Source organism: Rhipicephalus microplus, chromosome 8, assembly GCF_043290135.1.
Source record: "Rhipicephalus microplus isolate Deutch F79 chromosome 8, USDA_Rmic, whole genome shotgun sequence".
Lineage (NCBI taxonomy): Eukaryota > Metazoa > Arthropoda > Arachnida > Ixodida > Ixodidae > Rhipicephalus > Rhipicephalus microplus.
In genome coordinates this window covers 57251344-57278829 of record NC_134707.1, presented here as the reverse complement: position 1 = coordinate 57278829, position 27486 = coordinate 57251344, and the positions used below count along the sequence as shown (strand labels likewise).

Genomic DNA, 27486 nt, shown 5'->3' with positions numbered 1-27486 from the left:
GTGGCTTGAATGTCTGGCTTCAAAGTTGCGTGCAGACCAGGAGCGACGGCGGGGAGAGCTTCGAGCCAGGTTGAGTGAGGGTGGCACATGATGGCTGCCTTGAACTGCCGGTGAAACCGTTAAATCATCCCATTGGCGCAAGGGTGGTAGCTAGTTGTCCGTGAACGCTCGAACCCGGTGGAGAGCCCGAGGAGCCTGAAGAGGTGAGATTCGAATTGCCTTCCTTGACCGGTTGTGACTCGACGAGGAGTGCTGAAGCGTGAAACCCAGCCAAAGAAGAAGGCTGATGCGACGTCTTCTACGGTGATCCTTTCGAGTGGCCACACCTCGGGCCAACGAGTGTAACGATCGATGGCGGTGAGGCAATAGCGGTAAGGGCCGGCTTGTGGGAGGGGGCCAATGATGTCGATGTGGACGTGCTGGAACCGTTCCGTCGGGAGGGGAAATTCTCCGAGTGGCGACGTGACGTGCCGGGTGATTTTGGTGCGCTGACATTGAATGCATGTGCGTGCCCAGGTGTGGCAGTCCCATTGCATTGAGGGCCACGCGTACTGGTCAGTCACGAGGCGTGTAGAAGCGCGGATGCCGGGATGACTGAGGTTGTGTAGCTGGTTGAAGAGGCTTTGGCGATGCAAAGAAGGGACGTATGGTCTCACTCGTCCTGTTGATATGTCACAGTAGAGAGCGTCCGTTGACCCAGGGATGGTAACTTTTTGAAGTTGAAGGGAAGAGCCATTCTCGAGGAGCTGCTGGAGATCGGTGTCCGTTTTCTGAGCTTCGGCAAGGGCGTTGGTTGTAACGGTTGGTAACTCGACAGCGCGAGAGAGTGCGTCGGCGACCACGTTTTCCTTTCCGCTGATGTGGTGGATATCTGTGGGGAATTGAGCGACGGAGGACAGCTGGTTCTGCTGGACCGGTGGAAGTTTTTCGCGGCGTTGGGAGAAGGCGTAAGTGATAGGTATATGGTGCAGTGCTGTGCCTCGAGGATGTGGCGAAAGTGTTGGATTGCTTCGTAGATGGCAAGGAGCTCTCTGTAGTAGGCTGGCCAGGTCGTCTCCGCAGGGGGCGCGGTTGCATCGCCGACGCTGCCGGAAGGCGGGGGCGACTTCGGGGAAGAGAGTTTCTTCGAGAAGAACGCCAAGGGGCGCCAGTTGTTTCCCACACACTGCATGAGAGAGGGTGCTAGAGGCATCTGTGAAAAGACCCAGGGGCGCCTCTGGCTTGGGATGGGAGAGCAGCGTAGCGTTGCAGGGGGCAGTTTTGCAGTCTTCGAACGCTTGCGTTAAGGCTGGGGTCCAAGTGACAGGATGGTTGCCACGTTGGCCGGCCAACGCATCATGGAGAGGGGCCTGATATGTGGCCGCTTTAGGCACGAAGCGCCTGTAAAAGGTGAACATGCCCAGGAAACTGCGGAGGTCTTTCGCTGTGGCAGGCAGCGCGTAATTTCGAAGGGCCAGGATGCGGTCAGGCAAGGGTCTAGTTCCTTCTGAAGAGATTCATGGCCAAGAAACGTGACGACGGGGGTGCCGAGCGTGCTCTTCTGAACATTTATGAGTAAGCCGTGTTTGTTGAGACGCTGGAACAGTTGACGAAGGTGTTGGCAATGTTCTGTTTCGTTGCGGGAGAAGATCAAGATGTCGTCTAGGTAAATGAAACAGAAGTCCAGGCAGCGGACAACGTCGATGAAGCGTTGAAAGGTTTGCCCGCGTTGCAGAGACGAAAACTCATGAAAGGGAATTTGAATAGGCCGAAAGGCGTGATAATTGTTGTCTTTGGGACGTCATCCACGTTTACAGGAGTTTGTGTGTAGGCCTTTACGAGGTCCACCACGGAGAAGATAGTGCTGCCGTCTAAGCCTAAGCGGTGTGCAAAGTCCTGTATATGATGGACGGGGTACCTGTCGAGGATGGTTCGGGCGTTGAGGGCACGATAATCTCCGCAGGGGCGCCAGCCATTGGTCTTCTTTGGTACCAGATGAAGTGGTGAGGCGTAAGGTCCCTCTGAGCGGCGGAGCATGGCTTCGAATTCGGCCTGTGCGATTCGTAGGCGGTTCGGGGCTAGCCGACGGGCGCGGCATGAGACTGGGGGGCCGGGAGTAGTACGAATGTAGTGCACGGTTGAGTGGCGCACCTCTCGCGGACGCCCGCTAGGTCGAGTCAGGTCGGGATATTCTGCGAGGATGTCGTGGTATGGCGACTGGTTCCCAATGGTGAGTGCCTTGACGTTAGGCTGTTGGGTGGTCGCACGTTGGCCCGGCATGGAGAGGCCTGTTGTAGCGTCGATAAGTCGGTCATATCGGCAGTCAGGTAGAAAATTGTAGTATGCCAAGAAGTCGGACCCGATGATTGGCTCTGCGACGTCGGCGATGAGGAAATTCCATGAAGAATTTCGACACAGGTTTTTGAAGTTGATGTTAAGGTGGAGCGAGCCGTATGTCTTGATGGTCGAATGGTTTGCCGCGCTGAGCTCAAAGGGCGTGCAAGGACGCTTGTCACGCAGGAAGGTTCGGGGAAAGCAACAGATGTCGGAGCCACAGTCGACGAGCAACCGCCGCTTTGTGACTTGGTCGGTGACAAATATGCGACAACCTCTAAGTTGGCAGCTTGCGGCCGTCTCTACGGGCTGCCATTGAAGTTTCCCTGACGTCCAGCTGAGCAAGGTGGTTGACATTTCCAAGCTTTGTCCCCGAAGCCCGATGGTAGTAGCAGGGGCCATTATCATTTCGTGCGATGAAGCGGCATTGTTGTCTTGGCTTTGGGAGCGTTTTTGTGGACGCAGCTTCAGGATTTGATCCAGGCGCCTTTGAATTGAGTCCAGTTGACGGGTGATTTCGTCAACACGGCGCGAGAGCTCGCTGCTGGACTGTCGGGTGTCAATGGCGTTGACGGTGAGAGGCGATGCTGGCAACGAAATCTCGACGACTTGATCGGCGATGTGAGAGAGCTGGTCCAGCGGCAGATTCTGCTGCACCTGGAGGATGGCCTGCGCATGTGAGGGTAAACGTTGAAGCCAGATGATACGGAGGAGGGAGTCGTCGACCGGGGTGCTGCCCAAGAGGTCACGCATGTAACGCAGGAGCTACGATGGCTTGTGGTCACCGAGTTCTTCGTGCTGGAGTAGGTAGCGCACCTTCTTGTCTTGTGAAGGTGAAAGCTGGAAGTTTAGTTCCCTCTTCAGGTGTAGGTAACAGTCATCAGCCAGAAGATTTGCAAGTACATCGCAAACCTCAGCTGCATAGCGATAGTCTAGATGGGCGACGACGTAGTCATAGCGCGTCCAGTCCTGGGTGATGCGTGCCGTGGAAAACTGCGCCTAGACTTGAGCGAACCACACGTCAGGCGCCTCTGCCCAAAACGGTGGAAGTTTGACGGCGACGCGACAGACGTCCGTGTCGGTGGCGGCCGCAGCAATGGAGGCGCCCGAGATGGCAGGGACCGCTCAAGCGAAGTTTTGGGGGGCGTGGCCCAAGTGGGGCGGTGCACGGTCGTCGGACGAGAGCGCTTCATTTTCATTGCGCTGCTGCTGTTCCCGGAGCTGCTGCTCTTGGTTCTGGATCACTTACTGCTGGCCCTGCAGTTGTTGTACTTGTTGTTGAAGGGCAGCAGGGGTTTTCTCATCGGCCATGGCGGTGTGGTACGTTCGTTTTCCGGGTCACCAGATGTGGGATAACATAACTTTAATGTTTCCGCACTGAAGGTTCTACAACTTCCCCTGAATCGGGGCACACACACAGTTTTCTGGCTTCTTTCGGGCGAGAGTGTTCTTATTGCCGGCGCCCATGTTTGGAGGCATCGCCGCGACGCGCAAGCACAGAAGCGGTGCCAACCCGTTTCGTCACATATATATGGGAAACTCTATTATCACAGCAACTCGGGTGCATCTCTGTGTGCTCGAGCTTTCTACGTTAAGGCGGCTCGATGCTGCCGGCCAGTCTGTCCTACTCGAGTTATTGAAACGTTAGTGGCAAGTTCGTAAAACTATTTGCAGTGAATGTTCAAGCAAAATGCCCCGTAAAATTGAGAGGAGTTGTCGGGAGCACATGCAGTGTCGATTGCTCCTGGTAGCTCCTGATCTGCTAGGCATCAATTTTTAGGCCTGTATGTATGGTAAGTACAGCCGATGTCCGATTTCTTAGGCCTTCAAGGGGCCACAAAAATGTCCCGAAAAACACGAAAGCACACTTTTTAATAGGTATTTTTCGCTGACGCAGAGGGTCGTGGCAGGGGTACAGGGTTATTATTGCAATTCAGCAAATGCATTGTTTAAGTGGCTCTGAAAAGAGCCTAAAGAAAAGAAAAAGTCACAGCTTTGCCGCAAAGGCGGACCCATGAACGCGACAACAGCAAACTGGAAGGTCACGCAAAAAATGGCAAGCAGATCGAAACGTGCTCCGCGTTTCTCACGCACAAATGATGCGTGAAACATACTCGCAGGTACAGATGAATGCAAATTTGAATAAGTGAAGTTATCTTTACCCTTGCTTAGATCCAAGTTTTCAGCAGCAGCTGCAGGAGCATGTAGTAACTGTGTAAAATTTAGACAAGACAAAATAAAAGGACATGCAACATTTTGGATGCCTATTTAGAAAGATTGATATTTCACTCGTCCAGCCAAGCACAGCTGCCTATTTTTGCCCTGCTTTGGTGCTCCGAGTAGCATCTATGTCACCTGTGACACTACGGCTTCTCTTTCGCAGGTCGGACATCTTTGTGTTCCTTCTGAGCACGCGTGCCGGTGGCCTTGGAATCAACCTCACAGCTGCCGACACGGTGAGTGGGTGATGTAGTGATGTGGCAACATCCTTCCTACTTTATCAATTATAAAAGCTTTCCTTTCAGATTTTTTCGACGAGCCACTGTTGCATTTATAGTTTCTGATTAGTACACTAGAGCGAACTCTGTCAATACAGTTGAACCCCGCTGCAGCGAAACTGAAGGGGCGCAGAAAAAATTTCGTTGTAGTGAAATAGAAAAAAAAATAGCTGATCTGAACTAGCAAAACAAAGAAACGGTCATTCTCAAAATTAAAGAAGTGTCCGCTGCTTTTTATGTTATCCCAGCCGCATCACTATGGCATTCTCACCCATGCATAGCGAGGCCATGCTGAAAAGCACGCTGAAACAATGAGTAGAACCGCTTTCGTGAACAAACCAAACAGTTGCATTAACACGTTCACACCAGCAGCTGTCCGCCGTCAAAATGCCGGGATGGCAGCAGGGTATCGTGGAACGGTGACTTTTGCCTTATTTTATGCCATTCTTATCATCCATCACTCACGGCTAGTTAAATTTGTTGACAATGCGGACGGACAGCCGCTCTGATTAGTTACCACACTGGCCAAGCGCGAACAAAACGATAAGCATTGGAATCGAAAAAGGCATCATTCCGCAGATGCACCCAGCAGCTGCGCGAAGAAAACCATGAACTAGGCAACTGCGCTTCAGCTTCGGATTGTCTGCGGCTATACGGTAAACCCAATCTTTAACAATTTGATGCATATTCAGAACCTGAAAATATATCGACGAAGTCTAAGACTTCGTTGACGTATTGTCAGGTTTTGAAAATGCATCAAAATATTAAAGATTAGGTTTACTGTATAGCAATAAGTATCTGACTGAGCCTGGAATCGCATCATGAAATTTCATTGAAGCGGGACGGCAGAAGAAAAAGTGTTCGTTGTGGCGACAATATTTATGGATCGACTCCTATGGACTGCTGACGGGGAACCGTGAATTTTTCGCTCTAGCGAGATTTTAGTTGAAGCGGCGTTCGTTGTAGCGGGGCACGACTGTAGTGTCTATGGGAGCTGCAACGCATGGCGCTTCAACGAGCACGAGAATGATGGGTAGGGCACAAGTTTGCATAGTCTTCATACTTCTGGCTCCGTTTGGCATTGAGTTGTTTTGTCACGAGAAAAAAAAATCGACAAATGTTCAACAGTTGCCCTTCACCACTTTAACTTTTGAGACACCTATTCAAATCAGGTCTCGAAATTCAAAATGGTTCATTCTTTCGTTTGAAACAAAACCGAAACACTGCAATAAACAAAGCCACAAGTGTGTTCAAAGCCCGTTTGCACGAAGACTAGGCAAATGTGTGTACTACCCATCATTCCCATGGTCGCTGAACGATCTCAGCGCCAGAGTCCCCCTCTAATTGATTTTAGAAAACTCTATGGCTGCATTAGATAAACCTGAGACATCACAATTAGCAATTTAACGAAAGAACTCAGGATTTCAGGTCAAGTGACCGGATGACAGCAAACTTTATGAGTGACCAAAAGGGGATTCAGTCGCTGACGAATTTTGCGAACTCCGAAAGTTCGGAGTTGTTGGATATTTCGGGTTTCACGAATGTGCCGTAAAGTTTCCCATTGCACCAATGCTTTTTTGCGATTGATTTTTCGGACGAACTTATGTTCCAAAGTTCGATTTTTTGGACTAAATCATTAGTTTTTAGCTATACTGCTCGATTTTGAAAGTCGCCCTGTTGGCTTTTTGTTGGCTTGGTCGAGTTTAGCTTGCAGTAGCTAGTTGCGTGGCCTCCAAGATTGGAAGCGCACGTAGTCTTCTAGTTTCGGAGGCCATGTCTGATCTTCCTTGGCTAGCAAGACGGCAAAGCTTTTCTTTTTCAGTCAGCCTTACCACCATCATTAATACGCTGTTAAGCTGTTTTGTTTTCTGGGCATTTGTTTTTTTGGTGGTCATTGCACACGTGGTTGTGTTAGTGGTTTGCCAAGTGTGTTTGAGCCGTCATGCGTGTCACATGCTCGCTGCTGTTCGCGATTGCTTACTAGCACTCCAGCTGGTCACGGTGCTCGGCCACTAACCTTGAACACGTGGGTTCGATCGTGGCCGCAACGGTAGCGTTTTGATGGCGGCAAAATGCTGGAGGCTCACATACTGCGGGGTGTGGGTGCATGTAAAAGAAGCCCACACCATGTTGTTAAATCCCACCAAACATACAAGACGTTGCATGCACCTCTTTGCGACCGGCATCAAGTTTTGTTTGCTTGGTTCCATGGAGCCACCAACTTTGGCGCCCCCAACAGTAGGCAGCAGCGATTGCCAGCGCGCTTGCCAATCATGTTGCCGTAGCCCAAATGGAACCAAATTGGCTCGTCCCCAAGAACAGCATGAAGTGTAGTATTATTGGGGGATTTTTTTTTTAGGCTTTTCTGATCCAACTAAACTTCATATTCACGGCTTGACCACTATTTCGGACTTTTTTGCGGTACACGCCAGGTCCGGAACATTGGTCGGCGACTGTATTCAGCATCATAGGTTACATTGTCTAGGATATCCCTTGGATACCATGGGCAATACCGCCTAGATCAGTCATCCTTGTGGTATCCCAGGCCATATCATCGGTTAGTTGTGGCGGTGCAATCAATACCGTTGAATGTAAAATGTAACTAAGGATAGTGGCAGGTTTATTGGGCTGATAGAACTTGTGTGTTTTCAGGTATAGAAATTGAGTCGCGTTGCACACGACGTGGTAAAATGTAGTAAAGTGGGCCGCCCTGGGAGAGGCTTTAGTCTTGCGATGGGCGTTATATATGCTGCCTGCTTAGGATAAATAATTTTCGCAAATACTGTTAACAGTCTTTCATCAGCATCGATGCACTCGATGACATTTGGCGGGTTCAAAAATGGAAGCAAGGCTTCGGATTTTTGTATGTCAGGCTTGGCAGGATCGGCGGTTCATATGGAATTTCGTTAACCTCATCACCACCTGCACGCACATGACTTGCGGAAATTACACGACAGCGAATCGCTGGTGTCTTGTGAAAACTCGCGCTTATGTCACTCAGTCTCCTCTAGACTTACTCCAAGAGCGAGAAGCAGAAGGCAACATTTGAGCTGGCGTGCAAGTGAAACGAAATTGCGGGGCAGAGAGTGCACTACATGTGGCCGCTTAGACCAAACTCCTTAAAGTTTGGCAATTTTTTTGTTTTTTTTGCATGTGCAGCGTTTTGAACAGATTAAAATAATTGTTGGTGTTTAACGTCCCAAAAACCACAACATGATTAAGAGAGATGCCTTAGTGGAGGGCTTCGGCAATTTCGACCACGCGAGGTTCTCTTTAACATGCACCTAAATGTAAGTTCGCGGGCCTTGAGCATTCTTGCCTTTATTGTATTCCGTCTCCCAGGTTCGAGTTTTGAATAAGTGGTCTAGCACCGTAACATGCACTTGACCACTGGGATAGCTACTATTGTGAACAAAAGCTACCCTATTGGCCTTTAGGAATCATTTGAAAAATGATATTAGTTATTGATTTATTTCAAAGTGCTGAAAGGCAAAACTAGCGTCAATTTAAATGAAAGTGCTGAACACCAGAATTAGCATCCATTGGTGGTGTTCTTGCGTATTTGCGACTGACGTCTCCATTTGTGAATGCCCATTTGTATTATTTGAAAGCGATTTTTTTGTGGTGTTTTTTTTCTTTTCTACTTGTGGAACCACGCGAAATAAAAATTTTGCGAAGTTTTTTCACTGGAGGCAAACTTGAATTCAGGTACCCATTGAAAAGACACCGGATGGTCAAAATATTTGCAGCACTCCACTATGATGTCTCTCATAATCAAACAGTGGTTTTGGAACACTAAACCCTGACAATTGCTCCACCGCGGTGTTCTAGTGGCTAAAGTACTAGGTTGCTGACCCGCAGCTCGTGGGATTGAATCCTAGCTGCAACGGCTGCATTTTCGACGGAGGCGAAAATGCTGTAGGCCCGTGTGCTCAGAATTGGGTGCATGTTAAAGACCCCAGGTGGTCGAAATTTCCAGAGCCCTCCACTACGGTGTCTCCCGTAATCGTATGGTGGTTTTGGGATGTGAAAACCCACATATCAATCGTCAGACCCCGATAATTACTAATAAATATTATTGAAGATTTTGAGAACTGCATCTTTTTTCTCACCTGCATCCTTGTTTGGTAGTTAGGAGGTTCATTGAACTTCTGGTTGTATTTCACGATGTGGACTCTTTTGGTGGTAGGTGATCTTCTACGACAGTGACTGGAACCCGACCGTGGACCAGCAGGCCATGGACCGGGCCCACCGTCTGGGCCAGACCAAGCAGGTGACCGTGTACCGGCTCCTCTGCAAAGGGTCCATCGAGGAACGCATTCTTCAGAGGGCTCGAGAAAAGAGCGAGGTGAGCAGCCACTGTCTACCTATTTATTGTAGTCTACACACACAAATGTCAATAAAAAAAAGTTGCATCTTGTTGCATCAGTTTTTTATATGAAGACATTTGTTATACAGGTATATTTCTTACACTACGCTGAGACCGCGATGTAACAAAATAGTGGCTCTAACGAAGTAAATGAAAAATAGTCTTGCAATAAGTACATTGGTAGGAATATACCTTTATAATGAATTTTCAGTTATAAAGAACTTACTTTCATGTAAGGTGCCAATTTGTTATAATGAGTGTATTGCTACTGTATTCCTTATTTACTTAGTTATAACCGATATTTCGTTATATCCAGGATAACTGTTGTTTCGTTCTATCTGGGCTCGTTATATTGAGGTTTCAGTGTAGTAGTTGCTGACCTAGTTTTCAGTTTTCGTGGGTACACGGGAAACAGTTAGAAAAATTGTTGTTGAAAAAAAGACGTCTACAGAGAAAAAAAAAAAGTTGGAAAAGTGTAGCATGTAGAAAAGGGTGTTTCCACTCCACTGATGTTGTCGGAAAATTCTGTCAATGTGGCTTATCCTGAGGCACTTCTTCTTTCCTGCATGTTTGGTTTCAGTCTCTCAAAGTGTTGGTGCCATAAAATTTCGAGGCTAAAACAAGCCTCTTTTATGCTAGGACACTCGACGCGAACGGCCAGACACGGCAAAGGTTTAGAATATATTTTAATTCCCCTCCGGAGCGTACCTGAATGCTCGTTCTGCCGACCGAAGCCCATTGCAAGCGCGTCTGGAACTGTCGTAGGCCTCCGGAAAGGCCAACTAAAGTTGCAGTGACGCCGCACCAGATCTGTAGGGTAGCGTAGGCGTGCGCAGGCTTTCCTTTCAGGGGGAACAAAGGTTCGTCGCAGAGCATCGCCTCCCTATTATGTCAATGTGTGGGGCTGTGTTTGCACTATCCATCGTAGGCGACTGGGGGAGCGGCCGCCCTTTTACTCCCCTCCCGTGCGCACGCCTATTGTAGTGAGGGGGTGTCACCCTGGGAAACGTCCGTCACGCAGGTACCGGCAAAGCACAGCAGCTTCTAGACGTTTGTTTTGCAAGTGCTTGTGCGGAAAGTGTGTGTGAGAAAGCCAGCGAGAGCAGACAACAATAAGCACGGCGTAGGTCATAGCCTGGCCACGCGACCAAGCTACACAGCTGGGTCACAGCGCAATTTGGCTCCCGGAAACTGAAAATTGTCCACATAAAAAAGACGATATTAATTTATTTAGCGAGAACAAATGAGTCTTGGTGCATGCATTATGCTTCCTGGAGCTATAAAAAACGCTTGCAGCAAAGAACGTGCCAGCCACAAAAATGGTGGCACAACCCCTTCAAGGCATGTAGAGAAGGGTGTGTCGGCTCTGCCAACGTCGTTGGCTATTTCTTGGGCAAACTGTTGCCGTTTTTATTTTTAGCGGACTGGTGGTGAGTAGTGTGACTTGCCCAACTTTTGTGGCATATATCCTCTAACTACGCTACATGACACATTAAGAAAGTGAAGATAGACAGCCAGCTGTTTGTGGCACGAAGCCACGAGGAAAACCGTACGGATTTCACAGGAAAAAAAAAGCTTCTCAGTTGCCGAAAACTTTGTCCTGGTCCGGGGACCAAAGCCTTTCTGGGGCGGTCGCTCTGCCGATCGAGCTAACCAGAAAGCCAGCAATTGGCAGTGGGAGGACAAATTCATCGACAATTCGAAGCACATGGACACAAGTAATGCAAGCGAGTTTTGCGGAGACTAGCAAGGTGGCGGAAAGGTTAAGAAAGGGAAAATAGACAACCACCTGTTAGTGGCACGAAGCCACTAGGAATTTCATACGGATTTCACAGAAATGAAAGCTTCTTAGTTCTTGAAAAATGACGTTTCCACATGACACAGTGTGACGACATCACACGCCAAGCTGAGACCCTAAGTGCTTCGCACCTAAACCGTTTAGTAATTGGGGACACTGTTGTTTAAGGCTTCTTTTCAGGTTCTAATTTGATATTGAGGAAGCTTGCTAAATATATGTACTCTTCTGTGCAGACTGCAAATGCTAACATGGTGCATTATGTGGTTCCAAAATATGAAATATTTTGTGTGCCTTTTTTTGAGCAAGTTTTTCTAAGCTGAGAGAATTAAATTGTAAATCAGCATGCAGTCAACTCTTGTTGAACAAAATCTGAAGGAGTTGGGAAAATATGTAAATAAAACTTTACTGTGTGGTAACACATTATATTGGAAGCAATAGATTCATTTAAGCATCAGTTCCATTTAAAGAGTGCTGCAATAAGATTTTTTTAGTTCCTTTCTTCAATTCGTGATGGAGGTGCACGGTCTGCAGGACAGGTCCCCGCAATATGGGATACGGAATGCAGTGTAATCTTTATACCACGAATCTCAAGGTTCGCTAAAAATCATTTTTTATTTTGAGAAGTCATTGTAGTGGAAATATTGAAATTTTGCACAAAAATCGTAAACGCAACCACATGGGTCGCCTACCTGTGTTGTGTATACATTCACGACCCCATTACCCTCTAGTAAGCGGGAAAAACAGACACGAAAAATTACTTATCCAGGGCACATTTATTTGAGGAAGAGTGAGATCTATCCTAATGTGGGCAGCTTGACTGCTGAAAGACAAACTCCTATGCATGCACGTCCTTCTTACACACGGCGAAGCATCGGCGTTAAATATCGATTCTTCACGTTGGTTCGCGCGCGCTGTTTGAACGCCGTCTTTGCTGTTGGTGCATTTCCTTGTCTCGTCAAATGGTTTAATCCTATCACTCCTCACGTGCGTGCTTCTTCGGCGCATTGTGCGTAGTGTTCAGTCGGCGACTACATCCCTTAGGTCACTGTCCTAGCATTTCTTTTGTGCCGCTTCCGGAGCTCATCTTGAATGTTCAGCCACCAACCAGAAGGATAGGAAACAGCTGCGTAACAAGCGCACAGGTAAAGCTGCCCAGCGATAACAATGGTGACGGGGCAAAGCCTGACGCGAAAAACAAGTACCAGATGATGGTGGTGGTGGTACTGCTATCGCCCATTTGAATAGGGCAAACGCATAAAAAAATTTGCCAGCATTCGGATGATGATAGGGGCTGGTAGGGAGCTGGGCGCTATTACCACAGCTGCAAGTAACTTTATGAAATCCCTGTTCAATATTTAAGTGTTGTGGAGATATAAAGGGGATAAAATTCTATATGTTATTCTAAAACACTTGGTATTCTGAAGTTTGTAGTATTGAAATATATTTTTATTAATATTTATTATTATTATGTTCGGAGGGGGATTTACGGAAGGTTTGTAATTACAAAACTTGTCTGTGCTTATAGAAGCATACTACCACACGGAACATTTAGGACCCTAACATACAGAATAATTCTGAAAGCCAACTAACATTACTTGCAGAATAAGATTGAAAATATTGCGCTATTTTGCTTTCGTGCCAAGAACCACCCTCATGAAAATCGTGTGTTTTATGTCTGCAGATCCAACGCATGGTGATCAGCGGTGGCAACTTCAAGCCTGACACACTCAAACCCAAGGAGGTTGTGTCGCTGCTTTTGGACGACGCCGAGCTGGAGAGGAAGTGTGAGTTCATAGTTAACTCTAACGAGGCTTCTTACTATTAGAATTAATACTGAAAGTATGCTCATACCACTAATGAAAATCAAAGTGAAATGCACGCATTTTAGTCTCATTCCAAATTTATCAAAGTTGTCTACTGTGGAATTATTCATCAGCCCCCGTGTTATTTTTCCTGTAGGCTAAAATATTGAGCAGGTGGCTTTGTAAACTGGAATCAAGCCTCATTTTAATTAGGTCATAATTTACATTATATCTTGCATTCTATTCAAAAGCTTATTATTAGGCTTGTGTGAATATTTGAATGCTTCAAATATTCAAACGAATCGTAGAGTATTCGAATTTAGGTAATTGAAAATTTCGAAATGTTCGCGATGAACAAATAGTCTGCATGTGACCGCCTTCTGGCAACACGGCAACACGGCTGTTTCATTTCTGCCAGGATCTAATCTTGCATTCTGACCAGTTGTCGGTCCTGTTAAGGGGGGGCGCGGCAAGTGAAGTGCCGATTTTGGTCAAAATATGCGATTTTCTGATTTATTTGTTTTCGTAATCTTCAGACCCTCAACTTCCGTGTTCTAAAATATTACAGCGAAATGTGCGCTACGAATCCCGCAAATAGTGTTTTTGCCGAGGCTAGTTGCCGAAAAGTGCGAAAAAAAAGCCCCTGAAACCTTGTTGTTCACGCCGCGCAAACGCGCCAAGTTGTTGACCGTGAGCCGCCATTTTGGTAGCTTTGGAAAGAGGAGAAAGCCGGCTTCCCGATGATCGCGGTCTCCTATTTCGCGGAGTGAAAATAAAAGCGCGAGGAGCAAGTAAAAAAACGAAAACGAAGCTGCGCGGGTCACGTGGTGGTAGCAGGCGCGACCTCTTACTAAGCGAAGCTGCGCCGCGCACCTTGGCAACCTTGGAAGCGCGAGCGCATCTGCGGCCGCCGCGCCGAGAATCATCCGGCGTGCGCTTCGTTTTTTGCCAGTTTGCTGTTTTTGTGATAGTTCGCATGCTTTTTTTACCAAGCTTTGTTTACATCGGTGGTCTCTTCCGAGTGCTTGCTCATACTGCGGTGCTATGTTGCCGCAAAAAAAGTTCCGGAGCGTCCGCAAGTACGGCAAGCGTCGGAAAGCTTGGAACAAAGGGCAGACGACTGCGGCTGCCGTCCCAGTCGCAGTTCCGGACGGAGCATGCTCTTCAAGCGTCACGGAGCCTCTACTCAGACCCTTCGCTGATTGTTGTGAGGCCGAGAGTGTGAAAGGTGCCACATTGTCGTATGTTGGACCGCCGGATGCCGTCGACCGTGATGGACGCTCTCGCGAACCCGATTGCGGTGGCACCGCGTCGGCAGCCGTTTCAACTCCGGGCGTTCGCACGTCGAACATTCTATCGCGAGTTTCGGCCCAGATTCCGAGCAGTGAAGAAATCGCGCAGCGGGCGCACACAAGGTGGGATGTTTTGGATGCCGTAGCATCGAAGTCCGCTTCAAAGCGGAAGCTTGAACTTCTGAACGAAGGCTGCGACGAAAATGACGGCGGTAAGGACTCCACATTCTTCATTGTAAATAAGAAGATGCTGAACGGTCTGCTTTCGTCAGCAAAGTGCAACAAGTGCGACGAAGGGTCGATACGCCTCGAGACTACGCACTGCCTTGGACTCGCGGCGAGGATGGAACTTTTTTGTGACAATTGTGGCATAGTGAACAGTGCGTGGTCGTTCCCGAGGTGCTCCGGGCAACAAAAAACGAACCCCTTTGAGGTAAACGTGCGTGATTTGAGGGCTGTGCAGTCAGTTGGCAGAAAACAATCTGCCATAAATGAAATTTTTTCTGCGATGGACATTTCGCATCGAGCACTGCACCACAAGTCCTATTAGAGACTGCAAAGGAAGTACAGCCACCCTGCCACCACATCAGCTGCCACCCGCATTGAAGCAGAAAGTGCACAGAAGGTGCATGACATTTACAAGAACCTAGGAGGAGTGCCAGGCAACATTGACGTCATTTACGACGGCACGTGGATGACGAGGGGGCACAGAAGTCATATTGGCGTGGGTTGTGTAATCGAGCTGTACACAGGCTTGGTCTTGGACCACTGTGTCCTGTCCAACTACTGCCAAGGCTGTGCTGTTGGCCCCAAGCCTGGTGACGACAACTATGAGGAGTGGCTTGAGAAACACAAGCCATAGTGCCAAAAGAACATTGATGCTAATGCAGGCCAAATGGAAGTAGAAGCAGCTAGGATCATGTTTGAAAGATCGTTTACCAAGTACAAGCTTCGATACATCAATGTGCTCTGCGACGGTGACAGCCGTACGTACCTTGCCCTCACGCAAGACAAGGTGTATGGCTACATGGTGATCAAGAAACAGGAGTGTGTGAAGTATGTGAAAAAAAGAATGGGCACGTCCTTGCGCAACCTTCTTGATGAGCACAAATCCAAAGGCCGAGGACTGAGCATGGGTGGCAAAGGCCGGCTGACGCAGGGCCTGATAAAGAAGTTAACGAATTATTATGTCTGGGCCATTAAGAGCCACCCCAACGATGCTCCTGGCGTGGAGAGGGCCATCATGGCCACTTATTACCATGTAACATCCACAGACCAGGATCCACACCACGACCTGTGCCCAAGTGGGTCCGACTCCTGGTGCCCGCACAATCAGGCATTGGCGAAGGGAGAGCCGCTGCCGCCTCACAAACATAAACTGCCCCCTCACGTGCGAGTGGCACTGCTGCCAATCTACAAGCGCCTCTCGAACAAAGAGCTCCTTGAAAGGTGTGCGCAGGGAAAAACCCAGAACGCTGTGGAGAGTATGAACAGCGTCATTTGGTCACTCCAGTCCAAGAGCCAGTTCGCCTACCTTCGGAGTGTGGAAAGTGCAGTTGCAGATGCAGTCTGCCATTTCAATAGTGGCTGCAAGAGTGCGCTGCAAGAGATCACTGCTCAACTGGGCTTCAATCCAGAAGACTGCTCTTTGCGGCGAGCAGCCGAAAAGGATGCCAAAAGGGTAAAGAGGGCTCAAAAGGCGCATTGTTCCACGACAAAGAAGCGCAAAACTGGGTTGCGCTCTACAGAGGCCAAGGCCACAGCATCTCAGGATTACTGCCCAGGAGGATTCTGAGTGTTTTAGGCATGTTGTGAACTTCCAAACAAGAGTGAACTTTTAAAGTCACTTTTCTCAACTCTTGATTTTCGCCTATGTGCCTTCGGTAGAACATCTGTCATTTTCTAACAAAGACTGATAGAGTCGTTCCGTTTTTTGCACTAGGCTCAGGAGGCCTTTAGCAGTGCAATAAAGCTTTATCTCTCTTCTTACTCATCATTTAAAATTTTTAGAACACATTTTATTATTACTGCGATGTGTGCGCAAAACAACATCCATGTTTTGGAAATTTTATTTATGGTTACAAGAACTACAAAAATCAACTAATAGCTTCTTTGCACAAGTTGATGCTTTGGGAACATAATAATATGAAAAAATAATTTCATTTAGCAATAATTATCTCTTTAATTGTGAAGAGCATTAATTAGTATAATTATGCTTGTAACTCAAAAAGTACAAGAGATATTTGAAAACGGTTTTCATATTTAGAATCCTCACAATCATCCACATACACACACCATATTTCATCACAAACAGTACATTGATAAAAAAATTATTTTTACTTGCCACAACCCCCTTAAGCATGTTTCTTCGTCTTTTTCTTGCTGCTGATTTTGTTGTCTTTTTTCTTTCTGTACATTCACACAGTCCGGCAACGTCAGGAGGAACGGAAGCAGCTCGAGGACAATGTCGAGAAGCCCAAGGAGCGCAAGAGGCGAAGCGACAAAGGCGAAAAGGTTAGTGCTTTCAACATAGCCTCCATAACGGCGTCCTTATATACAGTAGACTCTTGGTTAACGAAACTACCTTAAATGAAACAACTGTCTTTTAATATGGTTGTATTTGTACTTGAATTGTGCACCCCTGTACATCTCCCGTTAAATGAAACACATTTTCCTAGTCTCTTCAGGTTTCGTTTAACAGGAGCCTACTTGCATTACGCCGTTTGGCACACTATGTACACTGTACTGAAACTCGTGATTGTATATCAAAAAAGGAAAAACCTACTGCTTATATAACTTATATAAGACCTAGGCAGCATGCCTTGCTATGTAGTGTTTAATTATTTTTGCAATTATAATGCTTTGCCGCATTATACGGACATGCTGTCATTAAGCTAAAAATATTCATCATTATTGTACACTAGCACCACTCTTGCTGCGCAGGCCATGCCTTTCTCTAGATAGACATGCCTCTCACACATTTTTGCTCCACAGGGTACGAGTTTCTTCAGAATTAAATGGCCTCTTTCACGGCATCTGTCAAAGCGGTGTCGTTTCTGCCGGTTGAATGTTTTCAATAAATGTAGAGGCAATCTGGTTGCAACACCGATAAATGCGCACTTGCAGAGGTGCAGGGTGGCGTACGAGCAAACATTTTTCGATGTGTGCGTACTTCTTGATTTACAGTGCTGCACTTTTGGCCGGTATTTCTTTGGGGGTCCCACAGGAGAGGTATTCTCGCGGTGTTCATCTAGTGGACTACTTCGGCAGAGTGCATCCAATTACTCAAAAAAGTGGCGCGCCGTACGTGGCGTCATAACACTCTCTACCACGTCCCTACTGGTGCATTCAGACGACGGACCGAATCCCGATGTGGCGGGGCGGACGGCGCGTCACGTGACCTCACATCAGCGATTCCCCTCGTTTGCGACTCGTCCGCGCGGCTCGCGGACAGATGAAGCCAACCTGTTTCTCACATCGGGATTCTGGCGGGGGAGAGCCGGTACTTCAGCGGAATAGCTTGGGGTCGGTGGCAACCAGTACACTTTTCGTCTGCTCGCGGCATGTCCTCCATGGTTCGCGGACAGCTGCATGACTGGTCGGCATCATCTACGCTTGAGCATTGTTTGCTTAGTTTCCGGAGACTTTGTTCTCAGGTGATTAAATATGCAGAAATCACTTTTGGTGGTTCGGGAAATGTCACCGCCGTCGCTTAACACGCGAGATTCTTAGCCGTCATGGTGGTGAAATATTCCAACTTCTGCAACCGGCGACGTGCCGCTTTTAAAAAAAAAAAGGTGGGAGACACGTTTAGAAGTTCTACAAGTGGGTAACGATGTAGTTGAAAAAACATTCTGCCAGCAACTCCTTTTTCTCTTGAAAGAATAACACTCCTCGTTTATTTGTCACAACGCGACAGACATCGCAGTCAAGCGTCGCTTCTTGCGGGCATCAATGTTGAATACTCTCAAACCGGTCTGCTGCCAGCGAGCGCAGGTGAGCGCCGAATCTGCTGTCGAGGGTAATCCGGCTGTTTTCCCCTAGGACACCGTCCGTCGTGTGGATGCGCCTGCAGGCGGACCATCCGCGGATTAGCTGTCCGCGTCCACGACAAATCCGGATTCGGTCCGTCGTCTGAATGCACCATACCCGCCAGCACGTTCCGAGCAGAAATAGAAGGAAAGTGGGGGGAATGTGCAGTGACAGGACTATTAAACAAACTTGACAGGTCTGAACTTGTGTATCAACGTGTTGAGATGTTAGAAGAACTATGCAGGCAATGCGTATCGACCTTTGAATTGTCATGATGATAGTTATTGTGCAAGAACAGAACGACTAACAGAATGCGTTATAACTATCGCCATGTCATATCAACTAGCCCAAACTGCCACACTTTGAAATGTGTCAGGCGGGTGGCCACGTTAAACCTAATTGAAGTGCTAGCGTGATCACAGTTCATGCTCGGCCTCCGAGATGTGTGTCCAAAAGCAGATCTCTGAGGGCAGCAGTCTTGTTCATTCATGTCGAGAGTTGTGAAAGCTATGCGACGTCAAAATGACGTTTCGGAAGAAAGACTGGAAACGGGTGGCGCGCTGCTCGCCGAGCTTCAGCCAATCAGTGGAGGCTGGACAGCCCACTAGATGTACACCACAAGATTTGCACCCTAGGTGTCTGATTGAGGCTATAGAATGGGCCATGCCGGTTTGTTGTTTCAAAGTGTGACTGTAGTGCACCGCATGCTGTCTCATTTTCTGACATTTTTTTCTTCCTTACCAGCGGGGCCCTCGTAAAAAGAAACTCGTGGAACACAATGTGACGACCAGCGCCCCTGCGGCGATGGCTCCTACGCCGCCTCCCACGCTGCCCTCGCAACAGGACTCAGAGTCCATCGTCAGCCTGGACTCCGTCCCACCAAGCCCGTACAGTGAGGTGGGTGCCTGTGTTTATGCCACGCTGTCGCATACTGTAGTATTATCCTATGCATTATAACAAGACGACTTGCCTATAACCGCATTAAATATTCTGCCTATTGTAACAGCATATTCTGTGCATTGTTACAAGTGTGTTTGAACGAAGCTAAAAAAAATTTTTTTTTGCCCGGAAGTTGCACAGAACTTGGTGGAACAAAATTAAACACAAACATTTTGCTCAGACACTGTAGTTGCAACAGCGTATTCTGTGTATCACATTATAGCAGGGATAAAGTAGGCTACAGGTAAAACAATGTACCTCATTAGCCAAGGTGACCTACTGGCTACATTGTTCAAACAGCTTCAAATGATGGGGCTCTGTGGGAGAGCTGTCCGGTCTTGTCCCTATGGTTTTTATCTAATGGGGATTCATTTAAAAACAAATAACTTAACCAATAGTAGTACACTCATACCTCGATATAACGAACACAGATGTAATGAATTATTGGTTATAACAAACTAGGTGAAGAATAGGCTTGTCATATACTTGTCATATAGCTTGATATAACAAACCCAGATGTAACGAAGTAAATTAAGAATATTCTTGCAATAGATATAGTGTTAGGAGTATACATGTATAACAAGTTTTCAGATATAACGAATTCGTGTGAAATGCAACTTTGTTGTAATAAGGCTTTAGTGTGTATGGTGGTAGAATTATCCGTTTTACAAGGAATTCTAGGATATAATGAAGTATTCTCAGGGCATCTATGACTTTGTTCTAATGATGTTTAAGTGTAAAAGCTCGTTATGCCTACTCACTTATGCAGCGTTCGCTCAGCAGCGTGGCTGTCGCGCAAGATGATGACAGCAGCGACGGTCCCCTCATCGTGGACGATGGCAGCCCGTCGAGCACCCCGTTGCCTCCGCTGAGCGCTTCAGGTGAGACTTGCTCAGTGTCGTTAATGTGCCAGACAATTATCTGTGCTCACTTTATGTGTGCACAGTCTTCATTTGGCAGAGCTGATGGGCTGGTGCAGTGCAGTTTTGTTGGTAAAGGGTGAAGTGAGTGTGTTATTGAGCGTAAAGCACAAGGCCATTCACGACATCACAGCAACCATAGATCTTTTGATTTTTGCATCTCATGAAGCTAATATGCGATGGTCTACATCCGGAACCTCTTCCTGAAAGATTTTTTTTCTCGTTTCGTTTTGCCTGCCCAGGGGACAGTCCCGGAGCACCATCTCCAGGTGGCAAAAAGGGCCGGGGCACGGGTAGGAGTCGGGGTAGGCCACGAGGTTCAACGCGCAGGGGAGGGGCCACACTGCGGGGCCGGGGATCTATGCTGGCAGCCGCCGAGCGAGCTGGAGCCCAAGCAGGAGCCCAGGCTGGCTTTGCAGCATACGGTTACAGTGTTCCCTGGAACGGTGCATCGTCAACCGGTGAGTCGCGTGTGGGCGATGCCGTTTCTCTCTTGTGTGTTTGTGTGTCCTGGGCTTTCGGTGAGTTGCAGCCATGGGGCGAGATTATATGAGGACGCGGCACGATGGCGTCACAGAGGGATGCGGTTTAAGCCGAAGCTCGATAGATGACACTTTCGGCGTGTTACCATCTCTTACATGCGCTTCCATCGAGGCAAAGCATAAAAATCGCTATAGCGCCTGCTGCATTGTAAATTTTTTTTAGATTTTTGTCTGTAACATCTATCGGCAGACGTAACAGATATTTTGGCTAATAATGACCACTTATAGATGCAGGACTGGTTACGATGCGGTCTTTTTTGACTTCTATTTACCCTCCCATAGAAATACATGTATACGCATACAGCTTTTGGTGCAGTCCCCCAAGATGAAAGACTGGTTATGATGTGGTTGCCGGAAAATATTTGTGACAAACGCGGTAGGGAATTCACGTTTGAAAAGAGGAGCGCTGTGGAGCGAACGACGAGATCGTTACAGAAGGGACGTGGAATGAATGAACGAAGGGTGAAAGGAAAACAGAGGAAAAAAAAAATTTTTGCCCCGTATCTGCATGTTCGACTGCAAATGTCATCCAAAGACGATAGTCTCCCGTCTGGACAGAATGAATAGAATAAAACACTTATTTGGTGATTTGCATAAGAAAATCTGTGAATGGGATTCTGGAGGCACTGCGTGAGACATGAGCGCCGTCTGGCGGTAATCTCAGAAAACGAAAGGATGGTCTTTATTATAGCAAGTGCGGAGCGTGCATGCACAATCTTGTGGGCCATTATTTTGTATACTTCAAGGTAGGTGGCAGCACCATGTCGTCTTAGCAAAGCGTAGGAAACTTGTCTTTTTGTGCATTGCATAGCATTGTCACTGCAGCATAATGAACGCATCGGTTCTTAGAATTACTTATGTATGACTTTTATAGTGTAAAGAAACACCCCACACGATATTGAAGTGTTGATATTGTGCCTCAGATATGCGCAATACTTGCTGTTTAGTCGACAGTCGCACAAGTATGAGTGTGGAAACTTGAGCAATATTGGTGGGCGCTATGGATTTGGTTGTGTTAAGCCGTTTGACTTGACAAACAGACAGACCAAAGTTTTTGTGTCAAAGTATCCCAAGAAAGACTATAATACCCCGGCACGCTGCGCGGGCTGGCCGCCTTTGAAACGGTGCCGTCGTGGCTACAGTGTGCGCATCACTCGCGTGGTTCCGGCTGCGCGGTGCTCGACAGGTCACGTGTCATTCCGTCCTTTATGAACTGCTCTTAAGTTTCCTCTCGGAATAAGCGTCATCGTTATCGAGCTTGCTATAGATATCGCATTTGCTACCTCATCTGTAAATTTAAGAACTTTTACGGTTTTATGACACAAGCTTTCGCCTTTGCTACCAGTGAGCGGTCTTATGTAAGCTAGGTGGGTTTTTGTTGTTGATCTCCTGGCCGGGAATGTGAACTTCGTATCACGCACGCTGCTCTTGATTCAGTGCTTGAGTGCAACTTATGGTGCGGCAACTTTTTTTCCCGCGGCGACATACCGAACTAACGTTGTTTTCAATTATGTCAATGTAAAGGGACAAACAGGTGAAGTGTGTTTGTGTGTGTCCTAAAATTTAAGCTTTATGTTCCTTATTTTAGCACTGTTTTCCACACTGCAGAAAAGTAAAACTTTTGCTCACTAAAGCTGCCCACATATAATTTCTTATTACGCTGCTTTAGGTTTATGACTACGAGGTTGTGGGATCGAATTCTGGTTGCGGCGGTTGCATTTACGATGAAGGCGAAAATGCTGTAGGCCCGATTGCTCAGATTTGGGTGCACGTCAAAGAACCCCAGGTGGTCGAAATTTTTTCGGAGTCCTCCACTGCGGCGTCTCTCATAATCATGTAGTGGTTTTGTGAGGTTAAACTCCACATATCAATCAATCACCTTTGTCATTAGACACTTCGGATTGCCTTTAGTTATTAGGGCATAGTAAAGATATGTATCAATATATTGTACACTCGCATACAAGTGAAGTTCGGTGAATGAGCCAAATATTCTGTCATGTGTGTGTGTGTGTGTGTTTAGATGTTAGCTGAACGTGTGAAGGTTCAATAGATATGTTATTATCTGGCTTGAGCATATCTTATCACATGTACGAAGAGTCAAACTGTAATATGCTTGAACGTGGCCTATCAGACTTTGGAACTGTGTCTGGCTTCAACAATAAAAGGAATTTTCGCCTAGTGAAAATTATCGTAATGATCGACTCGTCGAGGTTCCGGTGGGTACAAGTGTGACCACCGCTGCAGCATTAATCTTGTCGCCAAGCCAACATACAACGCTTGCAGCCCAGATTCTTGGGGGGGGGGGGGGGATTTGCACCTTCCAAACTCCTCCTTGGCTGTGCCACTGGTGAGGACATTGTCGCATGTGCTGTGATAGTGGCCCCTTGGCCCCCTTTGATTTCTTTTGGTCTGCTTCCCCCCCATGCCACTTGAGCATTGTGGCGAAGCTGGCTTCCGAACATTGCTGTGGTAGCAACAAAGCACTGATCCAAGCCCATGAAATGGTAGATGCAGCTGAGGTGGGACTTCTAAGTGATGCTATTTTTCACCTGATATGTGATCAGACAGTACGAAAAAGTTGTCTGCACGTCTGAATTCTTAGCTGGCAAAGGTTGTCGAAAGATGATAGCCTGCTGTCTGCAGAGAGAGAATAAAATATTTATTAGACCTTCCGCGTGAGAAAGTCTGTGAGGAGGCAGCGCTGTGTTTGAGTTACTGTATATGCTACCTTTAGGTAGCAGAGCTGCGCCTCTGATCGAACTCGTCACTCGCGCCCCCATTTGCCAAGTGTACTCACATGCGCAAAACGGGAAAGCCAACTTGATGGTTGTGCGGGTTCTGGTGAGCGCCGTACCACTGGCGCCACCGCTGCCCAAGCAGTGCGGCGAGGCGATTCGGCTGACTGCAGAATGTACTACTTCATTAGTGTTGTGGTTGTGTCTTGTGTTGTCTGTTTTTAGTGAATGTCAGTGTGAGTGGTGGCTGTGCGGTGCAGTGCCTTGACTCAGTGTTGCATAGTTGCGACCATGACAGGATGCTGCGCTCTTCATTACACGAATTGACAAGACAACAGAAAATCTGTCTTCTCCGTTGCATGTGGCACGTCCATGGTGACTGACAAAAAAGGAATTGCCAAATCTGCAACTTGCTAAACTAGATATATTGGGCCGAGCTGTCAACGGCTGCGTTTTGCTCTCACCATCTTGAATTTTTGAAGTTCAAAATAAACTCTGCTTTTAAAACGCGTGCCAGAAAAAAAAGCTACACTGCAAGTAGTGAAGTTGGCATGAGCAAAAATGCTCAAGCGAAAGGTAGCTATGGCAATTACGTGTGCCAAATTCAGTTCGATACATTGCAGGTAGTCGAATAAGCATGAAATCGACATTACAGCTCGTATATTGCTCATGACAGTGCATCTGTCAGTCGTCAAAATTGTTGCTGCCGGTTGAATGTGTCGGCGGTTTCATACGACTAGTGTTACATTACGTTCCCAATGCACATCACCATAGGCGTCACGCCTCACTGAAATTATATGGTTAAAAAGCTCGTGGTAATATTCCTGGACTATGTAGGCGATAACCAACATAGTATGTATTCTTTTGCGTGTCCTTGTTGACATACATAGAGCATGTCCCAATTCTCACGTAGCCGGCAAAATAGACAGCTTCGAGAAGATGTCATCGTAGACTAATGCGATGCAGACTACTTTGCTGTTCAAACAAGATGGCGACTCAGCGAAACTGCCCCGCCGCGGTGGTCTAGTGGCTAAAGTATGCGGCTGCTGACCCGTAGGTCGCAGAATCGAATTCCGGCTATGGCGGCTGCATTTTGGATGGAGGCGAAAAGGCTGTAGGACCATGTGGTTGGACTTGGGTGCATGTTAAAGAATCCCAGGTGGTCGAAATTTCCGGAGACCTCCACTACAGCGGTTTTGGGACATTAAACCCCACATATCAATCAATCCGCTCAGCGAATTGCTCGGATTGCTTAGATCTCGCCGGTATGATCGCCTGCACGCAAGCAGATGCTTCTCTAGACACTCAATGTGAGTAACTTTCAATTTTTCTTAAATTGTATGACGAAATAAGATTGAAAAATCGACAGTTACATTTGTTTATTTTAGCTCTCTCTCCTCGACACAAGGTGGTGCCTTGTCGCGTAAAAGCCATCTAGACATGTTCCATTTCTTGGACAACTTGTGCTCGATGCTGTCTTTTGAGCTGTCTACATAGACTGTCTACGATGATGTCTTAGAATCGGAACACAGCCATAGAACGGGACGGAACAATAAAATTTTGTGCGAGTAAATGTTTTGAATATACACCTTACCTACAAATCCGTCAAAACAGTATGATTCAGCCCGAGCACTGTGCGGCATTGCATTTGAAGTTTCGCCGAATGTTTACTTTATGCCACAGCTACGTGGATATGCCGAAAATTCTCGTTTACTTATGTTATTTGTAAAATATAGTTTTAGCAATTATTTTAATGAGCCACTTACTTAGTCACTTAAAGCATTGGGCCCAAAACTATGTGAAATGAGCAATTTGTGGAGCATAATTTGTCGGGAATCTGATTCCGAACAAATTAGGTCAAAAATTTCCTGCTTGCTTTTTCTAAAACGAAACTATTACTTCCTATGGTGATTGCCATCGAACAAGCTATGGCACCAGTGCTATTATTTGTTCGAGTTTTTCCTTTTTTTCCCCTTCAAAGGGAAAGTCATTGCGCTAGCGAGGGTTTATGAACAAGCGAGAAACCGTACGAAGCCGCTAGGCCGCCTTGGCTCCTGCATTCGGAAGGGGTGGCTTTTCTGCATGACGTGAACGCCTCAGCGGATAAGATGGCAGACCTATGCGCTACTTAGCTACCTATAGGTAGCATCTACAGTAATTCTACGCTGTGTGAGATATGGACGCCATCTGGCAGCAATCTCAAGAAACGAAAGTGTTTGTAGAACGCAGAGCCATTGGTAGATGGCAACACCATGTCATTCTAGCGAAGCATAAGAAACGCCCACTTTTTTGTTTTGCATCGCATTATCAGTGTGCGTAATAACAAGTGCGGTTTTTAGAATTGTATATCTATGCATTTTAGAAATAAAGAAGAACGCTGCATAACAGCTACGTATTGATGTTTACCTAGAATATGCGTAAGACTTGCTTTTTCGTTGACAATGCTGACAAGTATGAACTAGCCAGCAGATCGGCTGGGTGTTGAGAAGGTGCCTAAACTTTCGCAGGGTTGCTGAATGGTGCGACTAACATACCAAGAGACAAACACACAGACAGACCATAATTTTTGCGTTGAAGTATCCCGAAAAAATGCTATTCTCCTTAAGATTGTGCACTGAAGAATTTCAGCGTCCGAAATTTGAGACGTTCTTGTACGTCGCCGAGCATGAGGCTTGCGACTGTGCCATGAAAGCATCTGAATTTTTAAGTGTGGCTGGAAGCTTTGGCTTTCGGAAAATGGGCACTTTTCTGATTGATTGATTGATATGTGGGGTTTAAAGTCCCAAAACCACCATATAATTATGACAGACGCTGTAGTGGAGGGCTCCGGAAATTTCGACCACCTGGGGTTCCTTAACGGGCACCCAAATCTGAGCACATGGGCCTACAACGTTTCCGCCTCCATCGGAAATGCAGCCGCCGCAGCCGGGATCCGAACCCGCGACCTGCGGGTCAGCAGCCGAGTACCTTAGCCACTAGACCACCGCGGCGGGGCGGCACTTTACTGTATTGGCAAATGTGGCAGCCATGCGCGTTGCTGGGTGCACACTGAGACGGCTACTAGAAGTCACCGAAGCTCTCCACGTGTACTTCAGCAACCAAAGTTAATGCAGCCAACTTTCGAGTTCACTAATTCAGAAAGCTTTTTGCTTGGTAGTCATGCATTCAAATACAGTGATTCTTTTTCTGCTTGGGATCATTGCTTACACTTAGAGTGATACGGTAAATCTCTGTATCCAAAAATGTTTGTTCTCAAATGGTTATTCGAAACATCCGAAATACCCTACGCAGTTCCTGATGGTCTTATGCTGCAGTAAAGGAAGTGTAGTTGATGAACCTAATTAACAAGCCATGTGTGTTTTCTTCTATTGATAAAACACAGAAGTGCCATCACAGATGTTTCTGTGACATTTTTTGCTAAAATTTGTTAAAGCTAATCTGTGATAATCATGTCACCTCTATTCATGTTATCATTCTATATTTTACCATTAGCTTTCTGTACTAAGTCAGGTTAGCCATGGGTGATATTTATAATTCTGTGCTTCTTATATTATTATTCTGCTTGAATAGCCTGCAGCCAATCGTGCTCGTATCATGCGTGTGGACACAGCACATGTCTTAAAATTGCTTCTAGCGAGGGGTGCTGCAAGAACCAGTGTTGCTGCTCCAAAAATCTGCTCTAAAACAACCTAAGCCAGTAGCATCACTGATATTGGTAGCACTGCATATTGCTTATTTTAGCCAATGTGAACATGATAAATTGGTAACGACAAGTTTGTCGAGGAGGATGCTCTTGGGTTTGGTGCTCTTTTTCAACCCAGCTTTTCCTCTAGGAGTGTGGCAGCTTGGGCTAGTTGGTATGACATGATGATGGTTATGATGACGGAGTTAGACAAGGAGAGTAGAAAAGTAGGTCTTAAAATCAATCTAGGCTCCACGGTAATAACCGTGAAGCCGAACCACACGACTGAAGTAACTAGAAGAATTAGAATGGGGTGGAGCACATTTGGCAAGCACTCTTAAATCATGACAGGTAGATTGCCGCGATCCCTCAAGAGGAAGGTATATAACAGCTGCATCTTGCCAGTACTTAGCTACGGAGCAGAAACCTGGAGACTTACAAAGAGGGTTCAGCTTAAATTGAGGACGACACAGCGAGGAATTGAAAAGAAAATGGTAGGTGTAACCTTAAGAGACAAGAAGAGAGCAGAGTGGATTAGGAAACAAACCGGAGTGAAGGATATCA

General features: G+C 46.9%; 1 protein-coding gene across 2 annotated transcripts in view; it reads left to right on the top strand.

The window, feature by feature from the left end:
- Positions 1–27486, top strand: part of LOC142769057 (chromatin-remodeling ATPase INO80-like) — a 126138-nt gene that overhangs the window by 73921 nt on the left and 24731 nt on the right. For both annotated transcript variants that reach the window (XM_075871893.1, XM_075871892.1), the window contains exons 27-33: positions 4697–4769; positions 9001–9159; positions 12660–12762; positions 16498–16586; positions 18849–19001; positions 19813–19924; positions 20206–20424. In XM_075871893.1, coding sequence (XP_075728008.1) covers positions 4697–4769; positions 9001–9159; positions 12660–12762; positions 16498–16586; positions 18849–19001; positions 19813–19924; positions 20206–20424 — 908 coding nt within the window. The remainder of the gene's footprint in view (positions 1–4696; positions 4770–9000; positions 9160–12659; positions 12763–16497; positions 16587–18848; positions 19002–19812; positions 19925–20205; positions 20425–27486) is intronic.